At 43.6% G+C, this 25,300-nt stretch overlaps 1 protein-coding gene across 2 annotated transcripts in view; it reads left to right on the top strand.

Moving 5' to 3' along the window:
- Positions 1 to 867: 867 nt before the first annotated feature.
- The window catches only part of PPP3CA (protein phosphatase 3 catalytic subunit alpha), a 210,148-nt gene continuing 185,715 nt past the window's right edge, over positions 868 to 25,300 (top strand). Inside the window, exon 1 of one of the 2 annotated variants that reach the window (XM_075149622.1) lies at positions 868 to 1,542. In XM_075149622.1, coding sequence (XP_075005723.1) covers positions 1,485 to 1,542 — 58 coding nt within the window. In that variant the 5' untranslated portion in view covers positions 868 to 1,484. The remainder of the gene's footprint in view (positions 1,543 to 25,300) is intronic. The other variant, XM_075149621.1, reaches the window with a different exon arrangement.

Below are 25,300 nucleotides of genomic sequence, written 5' to 3'. Positions count from 1 at the left end.
CACCGTCACAGATGTAAATTACTCTCCAATCCCCGAAGAAACATTAAATAAGAGTTGTCGCCTTCCAACCAGGGACAGCGAACACTTCACACCCCACGTTTGACCATTGCATTTGTCCTTGCTGGACAGTTTGAGGGGACGGTGGGGCTGGACGGGCCCCAGCAGCAAGGCCGAGCGCTGCAGCCTGCACCAGCCCTTTCGGCAAGCTGACCTGCGCCAGGTGCGCCGGGCAAGATGGACAGTTAGGGGAGATAGATTTTTTTTTTTCTTTTATCCGTAATGGAGAGTCTCCTACCCAGCGGATGCGTGAGCAACCCCCCCCCCGACTGAAGGATGTTATTGAAGCAGTTTCCCTTTCGTGCAGGCCAGCCCGGCTGCGCGTGTGTGGGTGCCTGTGCCTGCCTGCGACCGCACCGGGGACGCCCCGCCTCGGGGCAGGCACCCCCTCGGGGCGGGCGGCTGGAGCCGCCGGGGCTCGGCGGCTGCCCGCGCCCCCCGCCCCAGCGCGGGGCGCCCCGGTACGCAGGCGCGGCCACCGGGCGCGGTTCCCCGGCGTGCGGCCGCCGCAGCTACCGTGAGTGACAAGTGGCGGCCGCCCCCGCGGCCACACGCGGGCTCCCTCGCCCCGCCTACGGCCCCGCGGTACCTCCGCGCCTGCCGAGCCGCGGCCCCGCGGGGAACCGCGGCGGGGCGCTGCGCGGTGCGGCCCCACCGGTCCCCACGGCGCGGGTGGGCGCAGGCGGTGCACCTGGGCGGTGCGGCGGCGCGGAGCGGGGCTACCTGACAGTGATTGGCAGCTCGGCGGCAGCCAATGGCGGCGCGGGGGAGCGGGAGCCGGGAGGGCGGGGCCGGGCGGCGCGGCGGGGCGGGGGGGGGGGGGCTGCGCCGCGGAGCGTGTGCAGCGCCGCGGGGCCGCGGCCGGTGTCGGTGCGAGTGAGGGGGGAGACCCTGTGGGGGGCGGGGGAGAAGAGACGGGTCCGGATCCTGATCCAGTGCGGCGGCGGCCCGTGGCGGCAGGAGCCGGAGCAGCAGCAGCAGCAGCAGCCGCCAGCGGCGCGCCGCGGAGGAAGGAAGCGCAGGGCTGGCCGCTGCGTGTGCAACCTGGCTGTTCCTGGTGCCCGCGTCCACTCGCGGCTTTTCCTGCCGGCGCTGCCTGACAGCCGCCCGCCGCGGCTGCTGTCGCCGAGGTCTTTGGCGGGGGGGGGGAAGAGCGAGCCGTCCTAAACAACCCGGAGGCGTGATTGAAAGCGAGCAATAATTAACTGGAGGAGGAAGAGGAGGAGGAGGAGGACGGGGGTGGAGGAAGACGAAGGAGGAAGGCACCACACGGCAGAGCCCAGCCGAGCCAGCGAGCGGCGGCGGGACGCGGCAACTTCGGCCGCAGCGGAGGAGCCGGAGCCCTGACCGCAGCGGCGGCCGCCGTCTCAGCCCGCGCCTGCCCTGCCCGAGCGGGGAGAGCCCCGCCGCCTCCCCGGCCGCCGGACATGTCGGAGCATAAGGCCGTTGATCCCAAGTTATCGACGACGGACAGGGTGGTGAAAGGTGGGTGCTGCGCCCCCGCCGCCCTTTCGGCCGGGTCGTCCCGCCGTGCCCTCGGCTGGGGTCGCGTCCGTCCCCCGCCCTTCCCCGCCCCGGGCAGGTACCGCGGGGCTGCCGGCGGCCGCTGGAAGCGGTGGGCTCGGCCCGGGGGCTTGCGCCGGGCCCCGGTGGAGGGTTTGCGGCTTCCCTCGCCTGCCCGCCCGGCGCTACATTGCAGCATTTCCCCCCCTTCCTCCCCCCGCCGCCTCCCCCTCTCCGCCTTGAAGGCGCTGCACAGGGCTGGCGTGAGAGAGAGGGGGAGCCCCAGCTTCCTCACCCGCCCCAGCGCCTGGGGGAGAGGGGGGCAGGGCTCGGCTCCCTCCCCCAGCCCGCCTGCTCCTCCGGGCATCCCCCCTTCCTCCTCCTCCTCCTCCGGACTGCGCTCCCCGGAGCCCCCCCGCAGGCTGCGCCGCCGCTTGTCACTGCCGTTCGGCTCCCCGCATGCAGCAGGATGCCTGGAAACCTCCCCGCGCCGGCAGCCGGGGCTCCGTTCCCCCTCAAACCGAACCGCCCTGCCGGGGGACCGGCTGCGCTGCCCGGCTCCCCCCACGCCAGCTCCCTTGCAGGGCCGCCCCCGCGGCACCCGCGGCGGGGAGAGCCGGGCCGCCCCCGCGGCACCCGCGGCGGGGATACCGGGCGGGGGGGGGTCGTGGCCGTGGGCGCAGGGGGGCGGTGGGGCGCGGGCCGCGGGCGCTGTGGGAGGCGGCGAAGGCTGCTTCCTCCTCCTCCTCCTCCTCCTCCTCCTCCTCCATCGCCGTTTCTTACTGACGGCCCGGCCTGCGTGGATGTGAAGTTATCCAGCAGGCGTACCGTGGCCGTGCACCCGCGTGTGCCTGCAGATGTGCGTGGGGGTGCTCGGCACAAACACGTATCGGCTCCATGATTTTTGCTTGGTTTCGAAGGTATGCGTGTGCTGTGAGCCTCGGCCGTATAAACAAATTAGAATTTGGATTAACAACACATTGTGCCCTGCAGTACAGACCAAGGTCTTATTTACTGGGGTAGTGCCTGATTTAAATTGTACATGTGCATTTCTCGGTGTGTATAAAGCACGTGTGTATTAGTGGTTTGGTTTTCTGGGGTTTTTGTTGTTGTTGTTGTTGGTTTTGTTCCCCCCCTCCCCCCGCTTCTACACTGGCCACATGGCTGGATATGCTTGGATACAGTGTATTTCATCTGGTTAGGTTATAACTCCTACACCAATGCAGAGTGTTATGGTGGAAAGCACAAACCCTAGATGCAGCATGCATCCTTCCAGAACCCAGGAAGTTGGAAATTGAAATGGCTTTGGAATAGATAGACTTCTGTATTTACATAAGTGTACACCAAAACTAAACACTCAATGTAAATATTATTTGGAAAGGCATATTATTTATATCTTTGTATTTATATTTACACTTACCTTCATAGAATCATAGAATGGTTTGGGTTGAAAGGGACCTTAAAGATCATCTAGTTCCAACCCCTCTGCCATGGTCAGGGACACCTTCCACTAGACCACGTTGCTCAAAGCCCTATCCAACCTGACCTTGAACACTTCCAGGGATGGGGCATCACAGCTTCTCTGGACAACTTGTTCCAGTGCCTCCAGTGTATTTCTTCCTTCTATCTAATCTAAATCTACCCTCTTTCAGTTTAAAGCTGTTATCCCTTGTCCTATCACTACATGCCCTTGAAAAATGTCCCTCTCCAGCTTTCTTCCAGGCCCCCTTCAGGTGCCGGAAGGCTCCAATAAGGTCTCCCTGGAGCCTTCTCTTCTCCAGGCTGAACAACCCCAACTCTCTCAGCCTGTGTTCACAGGAGAGGTGCTCCAGCCCTCTGATCATCTTCGTGGCCTTGCTCCAACACATCCATGTCCTTCTTATGTTGGGAGTCCCAGAGCTGAACGCAGTACTGCAGGTGGGGTCTCACCAGAGCAGAGCAGAGGGCGAGAATCGCCTCCCTCGACCTGCTGGCCACGCTTCTTTTGATGCAGCCCAGGATACAATTGGCCTTCTAGGCTGCAAGCGCATATTACTGGGTCGGTTGATAAGAAGCTCAACATAACACCCCCAAGTCCTTCTCCTCAGGGCTGTTCTCAATCCATTCTCTGCCCAGCCTGTATTTGTGCTTGGGATTGCCCCGACCCATGTGCAGGACCTTGCGCTTGGCCTTGTTGAACTTCATGAGGTTCGCACAGGCCCACCTCTCAAACCTTCTTATGCCTTTTCCCCTCTTACTTAGTGGGGGTTTTTTTCCAATCCAAATGAAATTGTAGATCTTCAGATGTGGTAAGAAATGTAGTTACAAAGCACGATAAGAATTTTTTAAAAATGACTTGAGAATTCGCCTTTACCTTTTAATATCTGGAATATTTACTGCTTGTTTAAGTAGTCAGTCTGTTATATCACACTAAGAGTAGGCTTTAGAAACCTGAAACAGCTATTTTTAGCTGATGCTTATCTTCTGTAGAAACAACAAATGACCATCGTATTGGGAAGATGTCTTTGTGATTATGGGGTGTGTAACTTTTTTTTTTTTTTAATCTGCTTTGGTCCTAACACATGACCAAATGTCCTGATCTTTGCTGTGGCAGAACTTCCATTGGCTTAAGTCAATGTTCATCATGAATAGGAATTATCTCTATATTTACAAAACCTTCAATGGTTTCAGCATGTCTTAATGTGTTTTGTTAGTAATTGCTCTTTGCATTTTTCACACATGTAACGTCTCAAACGTCTGAAAGCACCATTTCTAAGAAAACTTAGCAGTATGTATAGTTAGATATTTTTATAATGCAACTAAAACAGAAATCAACTTTATTAAACTGGGTTAAAGTATTGAACAAAAAGAACAAAACATACATGCTGCTTAGGTGTCCATCTCACCTGGTAACTGTTGTCTCATAATGTCAGACATGGAGACGTGAAGATTTGTTTAACTGGTTCAGTCCTTTATTAAATATTGAAACCTTTTAAGGTCTTAAAATAGCATCTGAAGAGAGTAGTACACAGTAAACTGATTCTTAATAGGATTATTCTTTGTTGTATCATAGGCACTTCACACTGCCTTCCTACAGACTGTAAGGAGATTGAGTAAGAAAACAATTGGTGTTAATAATAATAGAGATATGAAAAGATTACTTTTTTGTTTCTTTCTTATAGGACATGATTTGTACCTTGAGATGAACAACTGAAATAGGCTTGCAATGTTAAATGAATAAGGAATAACCGAAAAAATAAAAAGGTGCCTTGTAAGCACCTATGCAAGTAGTTGGTGAGCCTTGGTATTTTAGAGAGGAAAAACAGATATTCTGATGTTGGTGAGATATAACCTGTGAAAACAACTTTTTATGTTTTTTAAGTTAGAATAGCATATAAAACCTTACTTGGAAAGGTTTTTAGCATATGGATGTAGGCTCTGGGTTAAATTCTGTCTTCTGTTTGCATGTGTGGGGTTTTTTTGCTTGTTTTTGTTGTGTTTGGTTGGCATTTTTTTAAACCCTTTCAATTTGCTGGTGCATGACAGGAGATGTCTCCTTCTAACAACAATTCTGGGCTGGCTGGTGAAAATCTTGGCTCGGCACCGTTACGTAATGGCGGGGTGGGTTTGGGGAGGTTACGGTTCCAGCAGCTTCGTGGAGATTGCTTGTGGCTGAGAGCTGCCTTTTCGGGGGGTTGCTGTGGGCTTTTTTCTTTTTTTTTGTCTTCTCATGCTTCAAATCCTCAAATATACTGAGAAGCGGGGTATTTTCACAGGTGAGGACTTCACCTCGCTCTCATTTTGCTTATTGAGTTTTCTGAACTGTGCTTAAACTGATTTGAATCAAAAAAACACATGTTTTTGGGAGAAGGGGAAAAAGGCTCAGGAGCCCCTAATGCTTATAAGGTCCTGGTCTTCTCCCACCTCTGTTATGCAGCTTGTGCACAATTACATTTGGCGGTTGGAGTGAAATTTTTGGATCCGACACTGTCGTGCAATGAGCAGTGTAAAGAAGAAATTCAAGTCTGTGTGTATTGTTAAGTTTTCAGAAGCAAATTAACTCTTGGTAAAGTTCACAAAATTGTGTTCTGTTGAGTTAAAGGGAAAAAAGATCCTGTATGTGAATCCGGAGGATGCAGTTACAGTTTGAGAAGTACTTTTTTGATTTACTCTTGTGCTCTCCTTAAGATGGTATGTATGTTATGATGCAACTTAGACAATTCACCTTTACTTTCTGGATTTTGTGATCCTGTAGAGGAGCAACACTTTGAATGGTCTGTTGACTGCAAATAAGATAACCTGTACATTCAGAGGTTTGCAGGATCAAGGCTCAGGACAACATACTGTTGCAGCAAATGCTGACGATGTATTTACAAATTGAAATTCCTTGCTTTTTTGTTAGAGGTGTGATGCAGCCTTCACCTGGACAGAACTGTCTCTAAGTTCTTGTTCTCCTTCAAGACTGAGAAAGCTACTCCTTATCCACACTGCTTTTAACTCCTGAGACTTGCCAGCCGGAGTGTGGGCTTGGTTGTTCTGCTGAAGGTAGGAATACCTGTCTGGGAAAAACTGGACTGAGGATACTAGCTCATTCCTCATGGGTCACATAACAGCTGTCTGATGTCAACAGCTTTTGGTCACTACTGACATTAGCAAGATTTGAACCCCACTGACCTGGAGGGAAAAGCTGTGTATCGTGTTACTTGATCTCCTTAAAATATTCAGTGTTGCATTACTGCCTTCTAGAAATACTGCTGTAAAGCAGAGTAATCCTAAATAAAAACTTCGAGAGTGAACTGGAGTAGTTATACAAAGAAGTAAAGGCAGTATTTCTTGGAAATCTTGCTGTTAGCTAGGTACAGTGATTGTTTTGATTCTTCTGGGCAGGTCAGATGATTATGTGCTTTTGAGTGGTTTGTTTGGGGGGGGGTGGGGGTTTGCCCCCCCTTTTTTTTTTTTCTTTGAAGGAAAGAGGAGTTTTAATGAAATCCTTCCATCTCAGCTGTTTAGATGGGCTGCTGCCATGGCTCGTGAACCTTGGTGTTGGCAATCTCCTTTCCTCTTGTGCATTGCGTGCGAAGGTGTACATAGTTGTATGAACAATTGACAACACCAAAAAAACTAGACACCCGTCTATGCTGTCTCTGAATTTCAAACCATGTCATTGTTAATGGTCTTCTACTGTTCAGGCTGTCGGTAATATAATATGAATGCCAGCTCATGATCAATGTGTTAACCATCAGTGTTAATTTCAGATTTGTGAAAGGTAAAATTGCTGTCAATAACGGGAATTAGCAATGAAGTTTAGAGTTTCCATTAGTCCAGGGAGACTTGTGTGTACTCGCCAAAGGCTTGTGCTCCAGGCTGGAATCCAGCATCGGTGTATTGCAGAAGCCTGCCTCTGTCTCTCTGTGAATCAAATGCAATTTTTCCAGCATAAATGTATACTGCAAGTGCTGGGCTGCCCTTCTGTTGTTTTCGAGTAATTGTGTGATGACCTGAATGGTCAATAGCGTTGGTGAATCTGGTATATATTTTGGTGTAAATTTGAGTGTTAGGAAATGTATGACAGGACCAGTGTTACTTGGATAGTTATAGCTGTCTAATGACAGTCGGTTAAATGGTTATGTGCCCCTCTTCTGGGGGTACTGAAGATTCAGTATCTGCCTGATACTCATGAAGGAAAGGAGGGAGTTGCTTTGTAGCTGTTCCTATTGGCATAGGAAGGCTGACCCTATTTTTCTTTTAATCGATTTATCCCTGTAGTACATAGGAATGTACTTGCTTGCCCTGGGGAAGCCTGCGTCTGGGTTTGAGGAGTGTTATTAACTAGAGAATCCACCTTCAGCTATGTCAGAAAGGTGGCACTGGTACAGCTGGGGATTATCTGCTCTCCTCCATCCACTTTCACCTTCCATTGAAGGGATGGGTGTTCCTCCACCTCAGCTGTGTTAACTCTGTAATCACAGATCCCCTGGTACCTTCATGAAGGAAACCATATGAGATGCAGCTGAGAGCAGAAAACAACTGAATGTGCTTGCATAGGCTTTATGGTTACTTAGGAAAGAAAATGAGGTTGGCTTGTTATTTTCTTATATGTAACCACTCTGTTCTTATCTCATGGTCAAAACTAAGTTAATACTTAGTAAGACCAGTGGATTCTGCCAGCTGGATGCTGCTCGGGTGTTGCAGTTTTTGTGTGTTTCTTACACTGCACAAACCTGTATATATGTGTGACGGGTGTATAACACTTGTAAAGGATTGTGAATGTAGTAATGAGAAACTGAAAGAAAACCGAAGTACAGTGCTTGACAGTTATGCTTGTGTAATAAAGCTGGTGATGTATTTTGATTTGTGAACTCACTGAGCTTCTTAGTCATTAAAATAATTTTGTAAACAAGGCCTTTAGCAAAACAAGTCTTTTGCTGTATAAGCATAGGGGAAAAATCACGCTCACGCTGATGGGCGCCTTTCTGATGTAGTTATTGCTGCACTGCAGAGGTGGGGGACTTTTCTCATGCTCTGTGTTATGGAGGTGGCTTGCTGAGCGTGCTGAGTCTCAGGACTGATGCAAGATGAGGGACAGAATTGCCTCATTTGTGTGTTAAAAAAACTTCTGTATGCTTCTGAATTCCACATTGGCTACAGCTGTCTTCTGTTACCTGCTGTTTTTGGCTGAGCCTAACAAGAGCTGGTGCTTTTGATACCACTGGTGGTGGTGAGAAACTTGAAAGAGGAGTTCGTGCTGGATGTTATCAGCATTTAACTTAATTGGAAAATATGAGCCAGTTGAGGTCATTTTCCATAGGGTGATGTTGTAGAGAACAGTTATTTCCTCTCTGCTATCCATTCCCAAATTGAATGGTATCTACTTCCATTGCATGCATCCCACTTAGAGATGATAGATGTTGCATGGTTATGCTTGCTTTTCTGTGCAGGTCATGACAGGAAGATCAAATGGAAAATATGGTTACCTTTGATTACATAACTTGATATTTTAAATTATTTTTTTTCTAGTCCCATGACTTCCAGAACTCTCACATTCCTTCCCGTCTGGTATTTCTAAAGGGATTTTCTGTCAAAAGTAATTTTGGGTAATGTCAATAAATAAGTACCTGTAGCTTGGATACTCCAAATTCATCTTCTTTTTTTTTTTAGTTCTTCTATTTTACTGAGTGGCTCCTACTTAAAGTACAAAAGCAGTACTATAATTTAAATTTGGTACGCCATTTAAATATGAATATTAATTAGTCCAAGACTTCCCAGCAACGTTGAAGCAGCATGTTGTGGGGGATAGTTCCCTCTTTATAGCTTTAAAGAATGTGGAGAAAAATACTTCCTTAAGAGTATTTTAAGATATAAAGATACTGCTTAACACTTTTCTCAGGCGTGCCATAAAAGAAGCCACAAGTTTCTGAAGTAAAAGCCACTTCAAATCATCTTCATGAAAAAAGGTGCCGCCTTATATTCTTTTGTATGTGGTTTCACGAGTCAAATGCAAGTTACAATTGCATAATGTTTCTTCAGTTGAACACTTAAATGATTTCCTGCTCTGATAATCAGTCATTTACCTTGACTTTCCCCCCTAAAAGATCATTTTATGGCTACTCAAATCAATAATGATGGAAAGTATCATCCCAGTTCTGAAAAATATTACAGCGTATGTGCAGCCGGTTCATGTAAGTGCGTGGCTCATTGAGCGATCTGCCACTCAGATTATAGATTCAGGTATATTATTGCTGGAGGTTGTACTCCAGGTACATTCTTGTTGTTTTTTTTTAATTATTGAATGGAGGAAGAGATGAAGATCATATGTGGAGAAACAGGGAGACAGTAAGTGCTGTGATGGTAAATTTTACTTTTAAAGATAAAAATCTGAACTACTTATTCCTACCCTACTTACTCCTCCACCAAAAAGCTGCTACTGTTGAAATAACACCTCCAGAGTAGTACCTCCTTGACAGTCATTTACGTGCATTTTAAACTGACTATGATATCTATTTTTATAAGCGAGGTTAGGCATGTTAACGTTGATATGGCAACACTGCTGTGTGAGGAGAACATAACTGTCTTATTTAAGATTGAATTATGATGCCAACACCATCTCCAGCTAATAACATTTATGTTTGGAGCTGGAGAGAGAGGGGAAGGAACAGAGTGGAAAGGCACAAGAGGTCAAAAATGGTGTTTTTAGTTAGAAGTTAATTCCTGGGTGTCTGGGGGTTGCATGTGCTTAAGGTGTACATGGCAATCTTTCCTTTTAGGATGTATTTCATGAAGTTTTTGAAAACATTTCGTCTGAGGATTATCTACCACTTAAACCTCTTTCTACTTAGACTTAAAGCTGTGCTGTACTGAACTTCTGTCGCAGCTTCCTTTTGTTTTCCACTAGTTGTTTTTTTTTGTTTGTTTGGTTGGTTTTTTTTAATACTTTCTCCCTCTTGTGTTTCAATATGCCCTTTCTTTTCCTATCTATTCCTTTCCTGCATTTCTGCAGACTTTTCTCTGCTTATTGCTCTCATACTTATTGCTAAGTATGTTGAGCAGCCTAAGTGCTGCCTGGTAGCTGTGGTTTGGGTGCACATACCTAGTGCAAGAGGTTCACTGAACACTGAGTCTTTCCTTTGGTGCATCTATAGGCATCCGTAGGGGATGCCTGGGGAAGCACATGAGAATAGGGGAAGTATATTCTGCCTCTTCCTCAGACTTCTGTTGTAATTCTGCAGCCAGCTGCTGACTCTGTAGCTTTCTTTTCAGTGAATAGCTCCACTATCAGTGTGCTGCTCAAGCTCTACCCCACTTGTCACAGAAGGATGTCTCTATTTTGCAGTTCAGCTGCTGCTTGCAGGTTGCTTAGCAATAACATTGAAAACTCACAGTGTGACTGCTAGTTTTAACTCATGTAGTTTGCAAAAAGCTCTGAGGGCTAGCGTAGACGGTGGTGTTTTTTGGTTAACTTGAGAAGAGAGGTGGTGTAAACACTGATGCTTTGGTGTCTGCAACCAGACACAATTTAATTGGCAACAGAAGGAGAGATTTGGTGAAGCTGGTAATATTGCTTGAAAAAACCCTGAAGTTCACCACAGATGAGTGAACTTTAAAGCCCCCACTGTAAACTCTAAACATAAAAGGTGCAGAACCTAGTCTGCATAGAGATAGTACAAAATCTTTATGGTAAAGAAAGGCAAAATATGGTTGCATTAAATCTTCCAGTAGTAATAGCTATTTTTCCATCTTTCAGATGGGCATATATGGCTTAATAAAATAATTGAAGTCCGATGCATTACAGGGCTTTCAAAATTGAGAAGTGCTGTAATGGGATTAAACATGTACTGATGGAGACAGGTATTGGTATAACAATGCCAGTATTCTACACTATATTCTTTTTCTCCATCTCATCTTTTAGAGGCATGCAGCTTAGGCATTTTATTGCATCAGATTCCTGTTAGCCAAAATACTTTCCTTGAGTCATCCTGACTGTTGCACAATGTAGAACTGATGGAGTGGAGCAAAAAAGTATAACTAACCTGCTATGAAGCAAATTCTGCTATAATGTTGACTCTGGTACTTGCTAATTATACAAAAATATCAAGCCTGTACAGTGTTGCCACAAGAAAGGAAGTGCACTTTGAACTTCTGATTGGAATGGTGAAAATAACATGTGTTAATAATGGGTTATGCGGATGTGATGCTGCAGACAGTCTTTAACACTCACTCTGGGCATTGTTCAATAGGCTTAATTAATAGAACCAAAACTACAGGTTTTTGGCCTAATTTAGTGTGTGATTAGATTTTAATATTTAATTTAAGCTTTTGTGAGTGTCTTTGAAGGTAGGTTGTATGTTGTTGGTTTTTTTGTATGTTTGTTTTGTTTTGTTTTGTTTTTTCTTTACTTGCTGATAGTGACAGCTCAGTAATTGCGTGGCCGGATAAAGCAAAGTTCCTGAGTTGTTCATGTTTTGAAGTAACCATCATTTGGAAAGAAATCCTTTGCAGTTTAGATAGATGGCCCAAAGCGAGAAAAAGAGGCTCAGCTTCTAACATGTTTTCCATTGCTGTTCGGTTATAAGTGCATGTTTAACAATTACTTCTCTCTTTCTTTGGATAAGGAAGCTTCGTTTTTATCGTTCTTTTGCTGTGGCTGTATTTGTTACTTGTTATCGAGTCCCAGACTGGTTCCTATGAAGATGGGTGTATGCTGTGTATGATTAGTTGGTAGTCTTTCTGAAGTGTTTGGAATTCCTCTGGAAGTGTTTTTCTGTCCTGAAGTGGAGAAACTGGTAAAATCAATGGTAGTTTTCTTAATAAATTAGTGATTTTTTTTGGTATCGGGGTGGGGGGAGGGAAGGCAGTGCAAGAGCTTATGACTTCTTTCTGGTCTATAGTTCTATATGGGTGATTTTGGAGGGGAGGGCACATGGCTAGAGAGGAACATATACTCTTGTATTTCCTCTAGAAATGACATTAAATTGCTTGAAATAGTATGTTCCAGGTTCTGTGGAGATTTTCTGTGGGAATATATGCTAGCTTTTTCTCCATCTGTCAAGGAGTTATGCTCTGGTAGAGAGAGCTGTATCTGAAAATTCTTTCTGCATCTATATATGTGGGTTTTTTTCTACTTCAACCTTTTCTTTGCATTTGTGTATTTGGATCCTTATGAAAAATCTGATTTGGTTCACATATAGTACAGTTAACAAAACAATTAGAAGCTTCTAGATGGGGAAGCCCACCCTGTTGTTGGCTCCAGAGAAAAGATGTCTCATCATCCACTTTGGACTTGAGATAGTGTCGTGGTTTAACCCCAGCCGGCCACTGAGCACCACGCAGCCGCTCGCTCACTCCCCTCACAATGGGATTGGGGAGAGAATCAGAAGGGTAAAAGTGAGAAAACTCGTGGGTTGAGATAAAGACAGTTTAATAGGGAACGCAAAAGCCGCGCGTGCAAGCAAAGCAAAACAAGGAATTCATTCACTACTTCCCATCGGCAGGCAGGTGTCCAGCCATCTCCAGGAAAGCAGGGCTCCATCACGCGTAACGGTGACTTGGGAAGACAAACGCCATCACGCCGAATGTCCCCCACTACTTCTTCGCCCACCTTTATATGCTGAGCATGACGTCATATGGTATGGAATAGCCCATTGGCCAGCTGGGCCAGCCGTCCCGGCCACGCTCCCTCCCAGCCCCCCGCACACCTGGCAGGGCACGGGAAGCTGAAAAGTCCTTGACTAGCGTAAACATTACTTAGCAACAACTAAAACATCAGTGTGTCATCAACATTATTCTCATACTACATCCAAAACACAGCACTATACCAGTTACTAGGAAGAAAGTCAACTCCATCCCAGCCGAAACCAGGACAGATCGTTTTACTCAGCACACCTCTTTTCAACAACAAATTTGGGATTTCTTGGCTGAATTCTGCTTTTGTTACTGGAAAAGACAATTTTAGTTATTTAATACCTTTTATTTACCATCCATTTTTAAGCAGTTTAAAATAATTGACAATTTGAATGCAGAACCATTCATACAAAATCCCTTCCTATCCCCCCAAACATAAAAAACAACCCATGAATAGAAATTAAAAAAAAAAAAATCAAAACAGAATTTAAGTAATTTTTTAGTCTTTTTTCCATGACGCTTGCCAAGTTTCAGTTTGATGTAGATTACAATGGTCATACTGTGTTACAATCTTTGAAAAAGTGCAACTGGTCATTAGCTGCAATGACACGAACAGCTGTAGTATTTTATGATAACAGCTGGGAACAATCTAGTTCTCTTCAATAACTTTCTTTTATTGTTCCTTTCATGCCATTTTTAAAATGAGAAAGCGAGATTATTGTATTTGTTCTCTATTTTACACCAGGGATTTCTTCATAGACGGTGGTGGCAATTAGGTATCAAAATACGGTGTTGCTGTTTGTGACTTGGAACATTTCCCTCTGCAGGACCTGTTTCATAACCCACTGAAATCTGCGGGAGTTGGAGTCTTTTCATTAACTTGAGTAAACTGTGAATCAAGTCGTCATCCTAGGACTTATAATTTTGGCTTTCCTTTTCAGTGCATGATTTCTCTTTGGTTTAAACTGCTTCGTTATGTCTGATCTTACGCGGCTTAGGACAGGCCAGCATTAGCTCTTATTTTAACACGGAGCAAAGTGCACTTCTACTTTGCAGTGCTCTCATTTAGCAAGTGAAAAGGGACTTGTCTGTTTGTAGGTGGCTGGTTTCCCAAGAAATAGTTTGCCGTTCTGTTGCTGCATCTTCAGAAGTGTAGTCTAAAATGTTTTCCATGTATGTGTGGTTGTTTTCTGTCATTGGAAAAACAAGTAGGAGCCTTTCTTTTTTCTGTGTCCCCTTACAAATGAGTTTTCTTCAGTAATGAACACATCTGGGTTGCCTTAAATAAAATCTGTTTATTTTTCTGGTGTAATAGAGTAAGTCTTAATATCAAAATCGCACTGGTAGTACTAAAGGTGTACATACCAGCTCTGCGTAGGAGCATTATTTTCTTCCCTGAGAGACCTGCTGTTCTGTGTCGCACCAGTGGTGGTGTCTAGAGGGGAGCCTAATGGCATAACAAGGTATATTGGGCGTACAGCTGGGGAGTTTGGGAAGACGAAATGAAGAGCACGGTGGGTAAGGGTATGTGTTTTCAGTGCAGTAAAGTGTTACTTAGGGAATCCGATCTAGTTTAGAAACCAAAAGCAGAGAGGTGTTTTAGGAGTGCTTTGCCTAATGAGTTACATTGGCTCAGGTGAGTATCTTGGAGATGCCTGTGGAGCAGGGCGGGAAGCGATGCGGTAGCTACAGGGGAGCTTGACTCTATCAACAAGCAGAGAACTGGCAAAGGCAGTTGGTGAAAGTTTTAGTTACTCGTATACTCTGTATGTATAACCCTAAGTTTGGTTTAGATGATCAGTGAATGATCTTTCTGCATCCTTTTTAAGAAAAGTTTCCTGAGATGAAGTGCTTATAGTTTCTGTTAACCGTAACGTAAAGACAAACAGCTTAAAAGTTGTTATCAGTAATAAGGAGGGGAAAATGACTTTAAGATGCTATCTTTTGAGCATACTGAGATGAGGTTACTTTTGGTAGAGGGAGGAAAGACAGAGTGAACTCAAAAAAACATATTTGTACTACAAAAGGGGATGAATCTGCATTCGTTTCAGTTAAGAGATTGGTTTTAGCTTCTGGGCTGTTGACTACCTTAGAAGGTATGGGGTTTTTTTCTTTGTCATTTAACCTTCTGCTCGCTGCTCCACTGGAGAAATAGTGTATCCTTAATTTTTATAAAGGATGTGTCAAAGTCCCTTTCTCAATCACTCACAACTAAAAAATATGAGCTCTGACAACTTCACAGAAACGCAGAAGGGTTGAAGCTGGAAGGGAGCTCTGGAGGTCATCTGGTCCAGCCCCAGCTCTCTCAACCTTTCCTCACAGGAGAGATGCCTCAGTCCTGTAAATCATCTTAGTGTCCCTTTGCTGGACTCTCTGCAGTTGCTTCATATCTCACAGTTTCTGTGTGAAATCTAAATGTAAATAGAAGTTAATTTATACATATAAGGAACTTGCACATTAGGGAGTAGCACACTCTTATCCTTTTTAACAAGGTACTGCTGCTTCCCTGGAGCTCTGAATCTCAGGTGACACCTACCTCACATGTAAATACTGTCTGTTCACCACATAGAAGATGAGGGATATCGCTGTCATTAATGAAAACGACAGTGCTTAAATGCTTGCGAATTTTTTGTACAGTATTAACCTCACATCTTGTATCCTATTGTCACAGACAATAACTTCACTGTAGGATATTGTTTGTATAACCTAGGCTAATCTTAGAAGTACTGTCAGTCAGAAAGTTACTCTGCAAATATCTTTTTGGTTATAATCCATTTGCTATGGCTTCTGAATGTGTGTAACACTCCCTTTTTTCTTTCCCTGACCCCAATTTATGGGAGTTGAAGGAGACAGAGGTTTTTATAGGTCATCTTAGAGAATTTGCCAACAGCCTTCTGGGCTGCATTGGGAGTGTTGCCAGCAGGTCGAGGGAGGTGATCCTTCCCTTCTCAGCACTGGTGAGGCCATACCTGGAGTGCTGGCTCCAGTTCTGGGCTCCCCAGTATGAGAAGGACATGGACATACTGGAACGAGTCCAGTGCAGGGCCACAAAGATGACTATGGGCCTGGAGCATCTTTAATATGAGGAGAGGCTGAGAGAGCTGGGGGTGTTCAGCTGGGAGAAGACAAGGCTCAGGGGGATCTCATCCATGTGTATAAATACCTGGTGGAAGGAAATGAAGAAGGGGGAGCCAGGCTCTTCTCAGTAGTGCCCCATGACAGGGCAAGAGGTAATGGGCACAAATTGACAGCTCTCACAGTAAGTGAATTTTCTGGTTTTCAAACACTGGCACAGGTTGTCCAGGGGGGTTGTGGAGTCTCCATCGTTGGAGACGTTCAGAAGCTCTCTGGATGTGGCCCTGGGCAGCTGGCTCTAGATGGCCCTGCTTGAGCAGGGGTGTTGGACCAGATGACCTCCAGAGGTCCCCTTCCAACCTCAAGCATTCTGTGATCATCTTTTACTGGACTCTTTTAAATGGATAATTAAAATGCTGTTTATCAATTCACATACCTTTTGACCAAACATGAAATACAGAAATCTCCCTTGAAAGGTTATGTTTGCTAATGAGGTATTCTACAGGAAGAATGCTTTGTTTGATTATGAGGATCCACTATACAAATACTTATTTAGAAAGAGCAGCAAGATATGTTGCATTGAGAAATTATGTAATTTTTTTGATGCGTCCACATGTAGTTGGTACTGTTGCTGGCAAAACATTTGCACAGATCACTCTTGACAAGTTTCAGAATCTCCTGAGCACGTGTAGCTCTGGAGTTTGGTGTACCTTGAAAGCAGGGACAGATAGTATGCCCATTGTACTTTGCTCTGGGCAACTGTAAGAAGAATGGAAAAAAGCTTTCATATAAATCTTTCATAGTTATTACGAATGCTTCTGACATGACCATCAGAAAGGTCCATTTTCTAATTACTGGAAGGAAGTGGTTATCTTTTACTAGTCCTTGGTCCATCTGTTTTTTCCATAGTGACAATTAAAACTGAGGGTGATGGCAATTGTCTTTCAGCTCTGGCATATTTTTTTCTTTGCTGCTTTCTCATGCTTTTTTATTTCGCTCTGAAAAGGCACATTGCCCTATAAAGCTGACTAGCAAATACCTGAATATTGCACATGTAAAAGTAAAATCAAACCTGTGATAAGGGAATCTTTTGATGTGGGTGACAGGGAATGAAAATAAGCTTTTGGAAGAGTTTGAGTGTGACAAAAGTATGCTGACTACTTCAGAAAAGTTAGTAGAGCTACCACACTAGAAGTTTTGAGCAAGTTCTCTAGGTGGGATCACCTTCATGGATAATTAATCTGGATAATGGAGATCATTTTTTTTGTAGTGAAAATGTAGCTTCCAGGGTTGCTTAGACTAGATACATTTGAGGAAAATGATAGATACTGTAATTTAAAGTGTGAATTGCCTCATGCTCATATAGATCATACTGTATGATAAAAACCTGGGACAACATACATCCCTATGAAAGAGGTTTACATGCATTTACTGTCTTTGCAACATACCGAACAGCAACTGGGAAGAGGACTTGCTAGTGCAGCTAATAAATCTTTGGCCTAATTATTGGTAATTAGGAAAGTGTATGTCAAAAGATCACTTGTTCTGGAGAACTTCTGGTTGCAAAAAGGCAAGTAGAGTGTTGAAGAGTTGCCTTAAAGATACTTAAAAACAGGAAAGAAAAAGACAGGTTGAACATAGATACCATGACCTGGAAGGATGTTCCTGGCAACTAAACACACCAAAGGAGCTGGAAAGGTGCTTTGAATAAATGGAAATGAAGAGCAAAAGAGAAAGCCCAACAACCTGCAGGTGCTGTTAATAGCGTATGTTCACCTGCCTGAAGCATGAATGGCTATTCCAGGAGTATCTCTTCTAGCCATGCTGCAGGGCACTTCTTCCTAAGCGGCTCTGACAGTTACGCCATCATCTCCTGCTCAGGTACAGGCCGTGCAAAGAGAAGGCTTTTTAGCACAGTGGGCACCTGTCATAGTCACAAATGAGTCACCAGACGAAATTGTTTCTATGGATTACATTCATGAAAAACTTCTTGAGAGTAACCATGGAGGAAAAGTTATTGTATAGCTATTAAAATACGTCTTTATGAGGGAAGGTATATGATGCTGGGATTTGTTCTTGAGAATCTACTGTTTCCTGATATACTGGGCAAGATTAAAAGCTGACTTCAGTTTGTGCCATGTTTTATCTGAACTGATGATGCAAGCTTCTTCTAATAAATAATTTTATCAGCAAATCTTAACAAATTACCATGGTCTCCTAAGGCTTCTAAGATTTTTGCCTGAAGTCTTAATGTAACAAAACTGGCAAAACTAAACCCTGGTTCTGTCATGATTCCCAGAAAATAAAGGGTTGTGTGAGGGCAGTGGATTCTTCCCATGCCTTGGTACAGGGCCAGAATTTTAATGGCCTCCCTAAAGGTTTAGTAGAAACATTTTTGGCTTCAAAAAATGCAGGTTTTATCTTTGTTCAAAGATAACTGGTGGCAGTAATAATAATTTTTCTAATGAGCAGAGCGGCTGAGTGAACTTGAAGAGTCAGTGAGATCAGATGGCCTGTTTAGCCAGAGAATGCTACAAAATCCTTTCACAACCATATTTTAACTACAGAGTGAATTACCTTTGCCTGAGTTTATATCAATCCAGTACCATGGATTGTTTTGGTGAAAACCATTCCTTTCAAGATGTTCCCCTTCCCTCCTGAGCATCAGTCTTTTAGAAAAGCTACCTTTTTTAAAAAGCATAACAGAGCATTTATAAACAGTGGTCTATAAACATGGGAATACTACATGGCAACCGTTTCATTGCTGGAGTCCTCATTGAAATAAATTCTTTTTTTTTTTTTTATTTCACCTTCTGGACATGCAAAATCATATTGATGAGTATCTGCCAAGCTTTGTCAGATTTATTTTAAGTAAGGTGAGTCTCCTGAAAGTTTCAGGGTAGTAGGGACCTAGGGAGGAGCAGGCTGGGTTAGCTCTAAAACTTTCCATGCTGTAGGAGGCTGAGAAAATAACAGGCTGAATTTATTACTGGTGCAGTATGCAGTACAGCAGTGAGAAAGGATGCGGCTCGGAGCTAGGGAAAAACACAAGTAGAGTTTGAATTACCTCTCCTTTTCTGCATCAGCATCTGTATGAAGCTTATCCTTATGCCTGCCGTCTGCTTTGCTGCCATACTACTAACAATGTAAATATTTTCTACAAACCTAAGGAGGCCTTGCTTTTGCATTTTTGAAAGATGAAAGTGACTTTTGTACTAGCTTGCCCTGGAACACTCTGCTTAGGAATTGTGCTGTTTAGCGTAAACTTTACATTTAAGAAATTCAAAGGAGAAATCTTCTCATTTGTTATTAACCTTCACAGGGAGGAGTGCCGAGTATGATAAATGGACCAAAGAGGATCGTTATTTATTTATTCGTGTTTGTGTATCTGCTGCACTGTAGAAGTCTCCATCAAGGGGCTGGTTTTTCTTGAAAGAAACCACCAGAAGAAAATAGGTCCATATAGGTGATGTGTTTGTACATGGCAGGCCTGTAATATCCTACAGACCTCTTACCTGAGATCAACAGGTGCTTCCAACCTTTACTTCAGAACTGGAAATAGAAAGAGTTTGGATGTCTGCTATTGAACGGTAAATACTGGGCAGGCCACTAGTTTGTTTCTGATAGAACAGCATCCCCAGTCCGTGTATGTGTACCCATTTCTGGTTCACTGGTGTTGCAGCAGAAGAGGCGGTATTTGAACCAGAACCAGAGTATAAGGGAAAGGTAAGTGTTAAAAGCTTTGTACTTGAAACCCCACCGATTCCTTTTCAGCCTTTAACTTCCTGTTTAGATGGGGAAGTAACTGTGGGTAGTTGTGTGGCCAGGTAGGTCTTGCAGAGGCAGTAGCGTTAATCTTTTGTGCTATATACGGGCTAGATTTTGATGCTTTAGAAAACTTTTTGCCTTTTTTCACCTCAGAAAAGTCTTAGGTCCCAGTTACTAAATCTTACTGAAGATGAATGAGTTTGTTCCAGAGTTAACCCAAATGAATGCCTTTCGATTATTTTATTTTTTTTTTAAAAAAAAAAAAAAAAGAAAAAAACAAACCCAAAACAAAACCAAACAAAAACCCAACAAAAAATCAAGAAACACCTTAGAAAAATGTAGGCATCTGTACATGACTTTTTTTTTTTCTTCTTTATATGCAAATTTGGACTCTTCATGAAAAAGAGGATGTTTTCTTGCTTTGGTGACCTAGCTGTTGTAAAACCTGTGTTAATATGCCCTGTCTAATGTCATACCCTTCTTCTATACCAAGAAAACTGTGATGACTGGAATGCATGTCGTCAACTTCTGTAATCAGGGTACTTGAAATATTTACAATATGTGATTACTGTAAAACTTCTTATATACACACACACACAGAGTAGCTGCCTTATATATTTTTGCCTTTCAAGTTTACATCCTGGTTTGTCTCCTATTCTTGTTTTTTGTTTTTTAACCTAATGGGTTTGGCAAAAATGAATAAAATCCAAACTTCTTTATCTCCCGTCTGAGGTTTGCCATGTTGACACTTACAAAATATCCTAGTGAAATGAGCAGGAGGAGAAATTGTGCAAAGTTTGAAGCTTTTCACAGGCCAAAAACAAACCCTCAAGCATCTACTGAAGCTGCCAAATTTTGTATCAGGGGGTTGTCTGTCAAACCTTTTCATGGATCCAGCGAATGGAATCGAGCAGCAGGGGTATAAGTCCTGGAAAGGATTTGCTGGAAAGGCCTCTGTGTTTGGAAGGCCACCTCAAATGGCCGGGACCAACCTTGCGAGATGCAGAAGAGTTTCAGTGCAAGACTCGGCAGTCCGATACGTTTCTTTTCTATTGCGTGCAAGAGCTGTGAACAGTTGGTGCCATCCTTGGTTGAAAAAGCCAGTGCATTGTAGAAGCAACTTCTACTTCTTGTTTCAGACCCTGATAGTCAGTCCAACGGGAAGTAATAAGGTAGCCCAAAACTATTACAGCCGTAATATTTCCTGCCTGATGGGCAAAGTTCACAGAAAACCTTCTAAACCCTGATTACAGACTCATGTAATTGAATCTCATATTTTAAACAGCATAGCTTGGATTGAGTCCAGGGCATGCAACTGGAGAGGATTTGGTGGCACTAATAGACGATGTTCTCCTGCAACGGGATTGCCAGGCATCTGTTGCCTGCCTAGGAGGAGGAGCGTGAAAGGACATGCCCACCCAGCGATAGGCAAAGAAGCTTCCCTCTTGGATTGCTCCTTGCTGAGGATCTTGTAGAATCTTTTATGCTGGAGCCTAGAGCTCCAAAATGAGGCTTTTGTAAGTGGTTTTGCTCCTCTGGGACAAGGGAAATACCCACAGCAAGAGGATATGGATTTTGCTTTGTTGCTAGGCTGAAATTGTGGAATAAAGACCCTCTTCTTCCACTGGGGTGAAGGGTGGTCCTAGATCTTATGCTTTGTGCGCCTGTGTAAGACGTATTTATCTTTGACCTTTCCTTTTCTCATGAGGCTATTGTCTGTTTAAAATTTGGGTGGCTTGATGTAACTCCTACCAAAGTGAAGCTCTCTTTTTGCTTGCCCCTCTCTCTGTGGAAAGGCGAAGAGTTCAGACCTCACATTGCATATGCTGATTGTTGTTTTTTAATTCGGTTCAGGTTCCCTGGCAAGAAGGATGATGTAAGAACAAGAAGTGAAGAGAAAACATATTGACAGAAACAAATCATGCCTTGCATATGTGGCCATGTAGCTTTTGTCTTCCTTCAGAGCTGAGGGCTTCTCTGTTCGTGCCTGGCTGACTCACCTGGCCTGCACTGCCGGGCTGTGCAGTCTGCCTTCCCTAACAGGTTTTAACAGTTTTTTTCACCTCTGTCTGAGAATTTTCCATTTTGCATTTTTTTTAAGAGTTCAGTCCCCTCCCCCACAGGTTGTCTCTTGTATGTTGATGTACATAAACTACCTCAAGGTTTTCTTAAAGAATAGTGGAAGCAAGCCCACTAGTCCTCCCAGGAGGAAAGTGCAGTGAGGTCAGTCGTATTCCTTTTGCTTCCCTTTCGGTTTTGTTCACTTCTCTGCCTTGTAAAACAGCCAGGAAGATTTGTCATGAATCACCTTTCATTTCCTCTTGTGCAGAATATAATCCAATATGGACTTCTATTTTTCTTACAATAAACTACCAGAAATTGTTTGGGGTTTTTTTAAAGCCTTAAAACAAAATACAAAACCAAAAAACCACCCCAAAACCCCACCCAGGCGTTACAAACATATCTTGGGCATAACTTCACTCAGACCATTTCATTATTGGTCTCTCATTTGTTTGATCCCCATCTAGTTAACGATTACTGACTCACGGGTTGTGTAAGTAAGGTTCACCTTGCCTGTATAGCCTTTGGTTATTTTGACTTGTGTTTGAAAAAAAACCCCTATATTCTAAATTCAATTTTAAATGACTGTTACGAACATCTTTCTTCATATCCGTCTGTGGACTATTATTCAGGTTTTCAGGTGTTGGAGAGTTTTATTGGGGGGAGCACATCATGATATTAGCAAAAGTGCTGTAGGGACAGATAATCTGCAGAAAGGGGGAAGAGTGGAAAGCAGGAGCAATACAATATTTTGTTCTGTACTAACTTATTTTCTTTCCTGATGGTTTTCACTTGAGCCCAGACCAAGAAGGGGGAATGTTACTTCACACACCCCCCCCCCCCCCCCCCCGGTTACTGTTGTGTGTTAGCATCCTCCTCCTGTTCTCAACACGAGTTACCGAAAGGAGAAATGGATCAGGTGACCCCGATGAGAGTTAACACATGTGCTGAGATCCACAGCAAATTTTCTCTTTGAAAATGCGCTCTGAGTTACTGGAGTTTGTTGCATGACGTTACACACCAAAGTAAATGACAATAAAAATGGCATTTCTCTGTGCTGGTACTCTTGTTAAGATGCAAGCTGTGGTTTTTTTCTGTTCTTTGAGATGCAGAGGAGAACTTAACTTGCCTCTCTGAGCCCACAGCTGCTCAGTGACTTTCCCATGGTCTTGCCGGAAGCCAGCAGCAGAGTCAGGAATAGCATTTTAGTCTCCTGATTTGGAATCCAGTGCCCCAGTCTGTTATATCAATATTGCTCTCAAAATAGTGCCACCTGGTGCTACCTGTGTGATGAAAGCGTTTGGCCTGGCATACACAGCTGTGTTCTCCTTGTAATGCTTTGCCTTTTCCTTAAATTAGAGCATGCATATTCCCCTCTACCCCCCCAGTACATGATCCTTCTCTCTGCAACTGGGATTCGAGAACAAAAGTAAGGATTAATCTTTAAATGAGAATATGAATCGTTACTGTGAAGCCTGGACTTTAAATACAGTCAGTTGTCCTTGTGTTTTCTGTAGGAGATTCTCTCCTGTCTTCTCCAGAGCAGTCACAGCTTCTCCTTTCCCTCATTTTTTAACTGGTATGTTTGCTACCTTTTAATAACTTTACTTGAATTGTTATGGATGGAAAGTAGTTGAACTGCTCACAGCACAATATCTAAAGGTTTACAGTGTATATTAAGAGTCTGCTGCTTTCACAGACTTTTATTTTTGATTCCTCTCTCCATTCTAACTTCAACATCCAGAGTCTCTCTGGCACGGGGAAGTAAATGTGAAAGGCCAAAATGTCTCATTCAGACGACGACTCAGGTGTGCAGTCACTTAACTTTCCAAAGGCTTTGCTGTATCTTAAAACAGCGTGTGCATTGCTCTGGTATATCCTCAGACCTTGAGGATGTTCTTGGGCACTCAGCCAAATACAGATTATCATGACTCTTGAAAACTGGATGGATCCCAGTATAGTTTGCAGTACTTTGTTTTTATATAGCAATGACTAATTAAGAAAAATATCCTCTGAAAAGCCTCTTAAAATTTTAGAAAGAAAAGGTCTTATTTTCTCCAATACATGCATTCCTAAGGCAAAGTGATTATTCTATAAAATCTGAATCTCCTGTGGTGATTTTTCTCCCCCAAGAAAATCTATGTGAAATTAATAGAAGAGCTGTGTATGGAGAATATATTGCTCTCAGCTTCTCAGAGGGAGAAAGTGTTGTTACAAATGGAAAACATAGTAAATTTACAGCATTAGGGAGGGCAACTAAGAAATAATTTTTGATGTTTTTACCTTGAGCGGGTGGCAACAATTAAAAAAGGGGTTTTGCAATTCAAGCAAAAATTGACATTGCTATTCATAATGGATTGTGACTTGTGCATTTAATGAAAAGGAGGACCATGAAGATTCATCCTGTCTATTTGCAGAACAGCTCATTCTGTGGGTTAGAGATGCTGGCTTGCAGGGGGAAACCCTGTCCCATTTTATCTTTCCTTCCACTTTTGTCCCTTGCCTCTTTTTTTTTCTTCTTTTCTTCTTTTTTCTTTTTAACTGAACCAGTTTGTTGATTTGTGGCATGATCTGAAAGACAATGAAAACTAAGTGTGTTGACAGTTTGGCATTCTTCGAGATCTGGTGCCAGAAGGCTTTTGGAAAAATACGTAATTCTAGCACGTACAGAAAGTCAGATCAAATATTATATGAGAGACTGCTTTCATTTTGGTCATTACAAAAGAGGAATAAATTATATTCTTATAACAGTGTTCTAGCTCAGGTGAGCTGTCAGGAGTATTGTCCTATTTGTATACAAAAGTAAAAAAGGCAGGCTATGTAGTTCTAGGATGGGATTCCCTATATATACGTCGCTTTTAAATTACGTTTATTTTTATACATAAACTGACTTTCTGTCTAAACTCGCAATCAGCTGAAAGCAAGCTGAAGGTGCTATTTGTCTAAATCACTCCTAGTCATATAGAAGTTTTTCAGTATTTCATACCAGAGCTGTATTCCTAAGCCTCCATCTGCTGGACTGGCCATGAGTGGAAACGGACCACTCTCTTCAGTCTTGTCTGATAAAGTATTTGCTTTAGCTGTATGGAGACTATGATTTGCCTTTAATTCAACTAATGTAACAGCCAATGAAAGCTATCAGGTGGATGGATATCTGTGCAAGAAGCAGTGGTCTGGCTGCTGAGCGTGCAGAGCAGTTGCTAGGTAGGATGGCTTGGCACAGCCCTGGCGTCTCACCCGTGCTTCTTGCAAGAAAGCCTCTTCAGGGAAGGGCGACAAGCTTACAGTTGACTCTTCTCAGTTCACAGGCTTGTAATCGAGCCAGCTTATTAAAGTGGCAAATGCAGCCTTTTTTTTTTTGTTTTTGGTTATTCGCTAGTGCTGGTTTGCAGTATGGCTGAAGAGCCAGTTCCTTGTAACGCGTAGCACGCGGGTCGTCTGCGGTGCTCCCTGTATCAGCAGTCAGTCCTGTCTTAATGTATCAGATAAGCATAACAGTTTATAGAGGGCTGAGGAAATTCACTTAAGGACTGGTGAATACTGTTTGCCTTATCTCTATTAACCTAAACAATTTCTCTAAATGGCTGGTGGTAACTGATCTTGACTAAGTTCTATGAAAATGAAGTATTTAATTTTAAATTAGTTCAAGAGGCCAGCCAGAGTTTACTTGTCTGTGATGGTAAGTTCTCAAATCACAAAATCATCTGTGGGTGGTCTTGAGACAGACTAATTAAATATA

This window comes from Calonectris borealis, chromosome 4 (assembly GCF_964195595.1).
Source record: "Calonectris borealis chromosome 4, bCalBor7.hap1.2, whole genome shotgun sequence".
Taxonomy (NCBI): domain Eukaryota; kingdom Metazoa; phylum Chordata; class Aves; order Procellariiformes; family Procellariidae; genus Calonectris; species Calonectris borealis.
Note: the sequence above shows the minus strand (reverse complement) of the source record. Positions and strands in the feature narration are given on the sequence as shown.